Source organism: Pelophylax lessonae, assembly GCF_965119305.1.
Source record: "Pelophylax lessonae genome assembly, chromosome: 12".
Taxonomy (NCBI): domain Eukaryota; kingdom Metazoa; phylum Chordata; class Amphibia; order Anura; family Ranidae; genus Pelophylax; species Pelophylax lessonae.
In genome coordinates, this window is record NC_138779.1 from 59,740,977 (window position 1) to 59,747,090 (window position 6,114).

At 46.5% G+C, this 6,114-nt stretch overlaps 1 protein-coding gene across 1 annotated transcript in view; it reads right to left on the reverse strand.

Moving 5' to 3' along the window:
* LOC309568576 (interleukin-18-like) overlaps positions 1-5,251 on the reverse strand; it is a 30,278-nt gene extending 25,027 nt beyond the window's left edge. The window contains exon 1 of the mRNA XM_082274282.1: positions 5,145-5,251. Within this exon, the coding sequence (XP_082130408.1) occupies positions 5,145-5,205 (61 nt within the window). The 5' untranslated portion in view covers positions 5,206-5,251. The remainder of the gene's footprint in view (positions 1-5,144) is intronic.
* Positions 5,252-6,114: the final 863 nt, after the last annotated feature.

Here is a 6,114-nt window from a genome sequence, read left to right on the forward strand (position 1 = left end):
CTGTCATGGCTGCCCCTGTCAAGAAAATGGCGGCTCTGCGTGGCACCACGAGGCTCCCAGGGACCCAGGAGGGATCCCCAGGCCTCAGGACAGGTAAAGGCAGGATGGGGGACCCTGGCAGGAGCCCCCACTAGGTACAAACCCCCCCCAACACCCGATGGTCCGGTCGGCGGCGGCACACCCCCGCCCCCATCGCCAGCATAGCAGCCTGCCCCCACCCCAAGAGGTGTACCAGGACATCCACACAGCCCCAGCATTAGTCCCGGGGTCCAACCGTTACATGGAGGAGCCTGCGTCCACCCCAAAACCCTCCAGGGGGAGAGGGGAAACAGCTTCTCACCATACCAGGAACAAGGCGGGCACCGCTCCAGACAGAACCCCTGAGGGGGTGGCTGTCGGCCAGAAGGAACACTGCGACTCGGGCCGAGACCCAGTCGTATGCGACCTCGCAAGGCGTTTAACTCGCAGGCCAGCCCCTGTGCGATGGGGCTATGTCGCAGCCAACCTAGCGCAGAGCTGAGGTCTGTGCGCTCTTGCTGGCCAGACTGGGGGGACCACTGGATCTAGATTATCCAGCCCGTCACCCAGTCTGGCAGTTGATTGAAGATCTCACAGTAAAAACCAGGAGAAAAAAAATCTATCTAAAATAAAAATTCTTGCCAGGACCAGAGATCCCAGCAAGGAACTAGGTCCTTACTCCTGACTAGGCAGAAAAAAACTGAGTACCTCTAGCAGAGAGAGGGAGTATACCCCCTGGGACTGCCCATAGGCGTAGCTAGACTTTTTTCTGCCTAGTGTCCTACTCCTGTAGGGGGCAGTATAACCCAATGCTTAGGAATATCAGGAGCTGTGTCTGTCAATGAGCAAAAGAGAAAAATCATTTTAGCCCTAAACATGATTTAAAACCCCCAAACAATATATTTTCTGAAAGCTGACACCCTAGAGAATGAAATAGCGGTAGATTTGAATTTTTATGTCACATGATATTACCGCAAAGGTCTAAGAAATGCAAAATTTCAGTAAAAGAAAAACACACTAAAGTGATTTTTAGGGCAAACAAACGCAACAAATGACCCATATTCCCCAAATTCTTGATAAAATATAAAAGATGAGGTTGCACCGAGTAAATAGACACCCAACATGCCAAACCTTAAATTTTGTTTGCCTGTAAAATGGCGACAAACTTCAGTACCCCATATTTTCTATAGGCGAGGCTTCCAAAGCCCCCTATAGATATCAGTTTAGTGTTACAGAGGAGACTTTGTGCTAGAAATTTTGCTCGCACTCCAGCATGAGCGACGATATGCCACATGTGTATCGCATTCAACATTTTCATGCGTAGGCACCCCTGACACATGCGTTTACATCCCTACGTGCGTATATGTGGAGGTGAGGGGGCCTCAAAATTTTCTTTTGGTGGGGGGGGGGGGGATTTTATGTGCTTTAGTTTAACTTAATTTTTTTGTAATTTCATTTTTTTTAAGGTGACAGGTTCTCTTTATTGAGATATGCAGGGTCTAAAAGACCCTGTATGTGTCCTTGTCCTTTGGACTCCACTGAATGTTTTCCAATGCACATCGCATTGCAAAACATTCCTTCCCGGCTAAGCTAGCCGGGGACACCTAGATGCTGACCCAGAAGTGATGTCACGGACGTTGCTTTCAGGGTCACAACAAGAAGGGGAGGAGAGCAGATGTGTGTCTGCTCTTCTCCTTCCCCCCGTAGCCGCCAGCACCCGCCATGTCGGTCCCCGACCCACATATGGGCACGCAGGGCTCGGTAAGCAAGGCCGGAATCCTGGACACAGCAGCATACATTCAGTCCAAGCCAGTGAGGGAACTCCTACCTCCAGCCCCCACCAGCACCGCCCCCCCCCTGCTCCCACAGGGCTACTTCTGGCTGCGGCTTCAGTGGTGGGGAGAATCCCCCCCCCTCATCAATGTACCACCCCCTGACAATGTCACTGATTTGTGGTGCACTCTCTTCCGCCAGCAGCACCCCACCCCCTCCCTCTCCCGCAGGGCTAATGATTTTTGGCTGCCGCTTCATTGACAGTGCTCCCTCTGTCCCTCTTGCCCCCAGTCAATGCAGCACTATCTAATGAAGCCTGAATGCGGAAGCTAACTGCACTGGGCGCTCTCTCCCACCAACACCCCCCCCCCCCCGCCAGACAGTGAGTGTAGGCATTGGTTGCCGCTGGTGTCCTAGCAGCCAGTGATGCTTTTGAAGGTGCAAGAAAGCATGGGATTTTACAGCTGCCTCGGGTTCAACCATCTCCGCCCCCTAACTTTGGCTTCACACACAACATTGCAGCGGCTACAGTTTTTTTGGGCTCGGTCTAATGGGGGTCTCTATGGGGGCTGTGGGGTCTTTACTCTGTAAGGAGGGGTGCTAATCAGTGGCGATCGCTACAGGGGCGCTCATTCACACCATAGTCACCACTGGTGCTGATAAAAGGTGACTACAAAATAATGGGGGTCTCTAATGGGGGATGCGGACTGCTGATTTAATGGTTGCTGACTCCACCTCCATCATTCATGGGCAGGGCAAAAGGGGAGCAGTCAGGGGCAGAGCATAGGGGGCAGCAAAATTAGGTTTTGCCTAGGGTGTCAAAAATCCTTGCACGAGCACTGCCGGTAAGCATGGCGGGGGGCGCTGGTATCGAGAGCGCCTGCCTGTCCGTTTTACACACAATCCTAATGGCTGCAGCCACTGGATTGTGTGTTAAACCCCCCGCAGTCGGGTCCGTACAACAAATGAACCTGACAACGAAAAGGGTTAAACTTGCCTTCAAGTTCCTGTTACAGCAAATTTTGCAAGGTGTAATGCCTAGCACACACGGGACAGTTCATGCAAAACTATCTGAAGGGATAAAAACTAAAGAGTTTCCCGTAAAATACCAGAACTAACGATATTCATTTATACAGTACAGTATTTGTCTGAAAAAAAATCAGAAGACCAAGACCACGCATGCTCTGAAACGACAGAGTACATTACAATACAATACAACACATGACATTACTTGCAAAGTTGTATTCTATCGTACGAGAATTTTCATAGCTTTAGTAACCTCTTTATTTGCAATATATGAGACTAGCATGCAAGAAAAAAAATGGATGATCGTTCATCCAATTTTCTCATCAAGTCTACGAGGCTTAAAATTCAGACCTTGAGTCAGACCTAGTGCACTCAGAAATCAGCATTCAGTAATAGGGGTGTGGCTTTTACTTAGCTATGCCACTGGAGCGGAAGTACTGTAAGCACTATTTTAACTAAAAGAAAGGGTATTTTAAGGCATTGAGAAGTGGCATGCTTTAAAATAAAAATGTGAGTCTCAATACACTTCAGTGATCAAAAAACTAACAATCAATAATAGTAAACATGTGCTTTTACAATAATTCCCTCCTATGATGACCAAGAAAATTCAAGTAAAAAATTGCGCTAATATTAACTATTATAAATTGTGTTTGTGCTATTTAAAAGAGAAGTATGGGTTTGATTTTTTTCCCCATGTATATTTACCTAGGTGGATGCTGCATCTGTTCCCCGGCGCCTCCACACTGAGAACCGAGCAATGGAACACCGCTGATCGTTTGGTTCTCACAGCTCCCCAAGCAGAGAGCTGCTGACTGTCAGCCAGCTGCTCTGCCCCCTCCTCGCTCATTGGAGCGCTGGGCTGTGAAGGAGCAGAGAGCAGCCAGCTCAGTCTCTCAGCAGTTCACTGGGGTGTCGGTCCAACTACATGGTCGCGATGACTCGGTGCCTGGACCGAATTCCGTGACGTCAGCAGAGAGCGTTCTTCAGGCCGCTCTATTGAAAACGGGTCACAGATGTGCAGAATGAACTGCACTCCTGTGATCCATAGGAGATGCACAGTCAAAAGAGAGTTGGCTGTACATCTCCTTTAATTAATTGTGTTGTTTAGTGTTCAAAAATGAATTTAAGAGGTCAAGGGAATCTGGTGAGTGTGTCATCTAATGGGGAGCACAAAGTAAAAACAGAAGAGGTGGTTTACAGTTCAGTTGTTTCTGTGGAATCAGCACTTAGAGAACACAGTGGGAGCTTGGAGAGCAATTTGTTATATGGACTTTTTGTAGGATAGTTTAGTACAATTTGAATCATTTTATTCACTTTTGAGCACTAAACAGCACAAACACAATTTACTGTATTATTATTTTACTTTAATTTTATGGTCATAAGCGAGAATCATTGTAAAGTATTAAAAAATAATTGTAAAAGCATATGTTTACTATCATTGATTGCTAGTTTTTTGATTACTGAAGTGTATTGAGACTCACTTTTTATTTTAGAGCATGGCACTTTTTAATATTTTTCGTACTTTACACATTGGGGACCTGACACCATATTAGTGGGTCCACACTGTTTGTGCCTAGCAGCTTGTTACCTCATCTTTTTGGAAAGCTCGGATTTTTGAAGTGTGCAGGATTTTTTTTTATTATTATCTTGTTATTTTAAGGTATTGCCTAACAAAAATCACACACAAATAATTTTTTTTATTTTTTTTTGGGATTCAGGACTATAAAGACAAAGTTTGAGATTTCAACGGTCCATAAGGTACTAGTAGAAACAAATGTAGTGCCCCCCAGTAGGCTACACTTGTTAGGTAAATTAATATTTTGGCCTCCCTGTAATCAGGGAAAGCAGTTATCATTTGTTAGTGTCTGTTCTGTGTTTTGCTGGTGCAGGTTCAGCTACTTTCCCCTGCATCCCACTGAACTCTAGAATATAGTGGATGGAAGAGCTTTCACCCTGGTCTGCATAGTGGATGGAAGAGCTTTCACCCTGGTCTGCCTATTCATGCCTCTTTAGCCAATCCCTGGTCAGGAGAGTGAGTGACCAGCAAGAGGCTGAGAGGGGTATAAATAGGCTGGGGCCTTGAACAGCTTTTTCTTGTTCCTGAGGGAGTAAGACCCAGCCTGAGGGCTGAGGCATTCCTCAGGGACTATCTGCAGCTTCAGAAAATTATTTATGGGGTCCCAGCCCCTGTTTGGGATTGGGGACCCCTGGTCTAGCCTCCCTAAAGCATGCAAAAAGCTCATCTGAGGTTTCAGGACACAGGTAAAAAGTACAGAAAATTACTGGTACTGAAGGTGGCAACACAGTATACAGGGCACATTGAGTACCTGCCATGTGGATTCCAGAGACTTTTCTTTGCCCTATATGGGAGAGCTTGCAGCAATACATCCAGGATCATACTACTGTTGAGCAGTTCCTGTTTGGAATCTAGTCACATTCAAGAGGGTGATTCCCACCCTGAAGGAGCAAATATTCAGAGTCCTCCATTACAGTTTTGTTAGAAGTTTTTGGAGTATCCGAAAGCTTTAAGAGCCGGTTCACACTACTCCGACTTGGGACACGACTCGTGTGCCCTCAAGTCGCCCCAAGTCTCTTGTCATCACAAATTCAATGTAAATGAATGAGAGCCGTCTTAATTAGGGACGATCGAACTGTTCGGGTCAACCATCGGTTCGACCCGAACATTGACTGTTCGAAATTCGGCCGAATTTCAAACTTTTTGCTGAAAAAGTTCGGAATTCGGCAACCAGAACCAACCAAAATGCAATGGGACAGGAACTGGGCTTTAAAAGCCTGTGATTGGACCAGAACCATCAGTAAAAGCCAATTTAGGGGGCAGGAGAATGCTAGGGATGTGAATGGAGTGATTAGGGGGTCCAGAGGCCAATCATTAGTGAATACGCCCCCCAGTATATAAGATAGCCCCGCCAAATCTTTAGCATTGTAATACAGGGATGTGGAAGAGAGTGGAAGCAGTTCTGTTACTTCTGCTTCAAAGTGTCATTTAGCAATTATTAGTGTGAGGAAAGGGATATCTAGTGTAGTTAGGGTACTATTTTCCACTATAGTTAGATTTAATAATCTAGTTTCTGTAGGGAAAGTGTTAAGTGTCAGGGGACCGTAGTGTAGTGTAGGGTTAACTGACTCTGACTGCTATGGCAGGGTGGCAAAACCCTTCCATGTCAGGGTGACCGCTATAGAGAAAAGATCTTTTCTCTTAGAACTGCTATAGAACATGATGGTGGCTTCGCCCCTGTCACACCCAGCTTTTTGTTGCAGGCGTTTATTGGGCTTTTT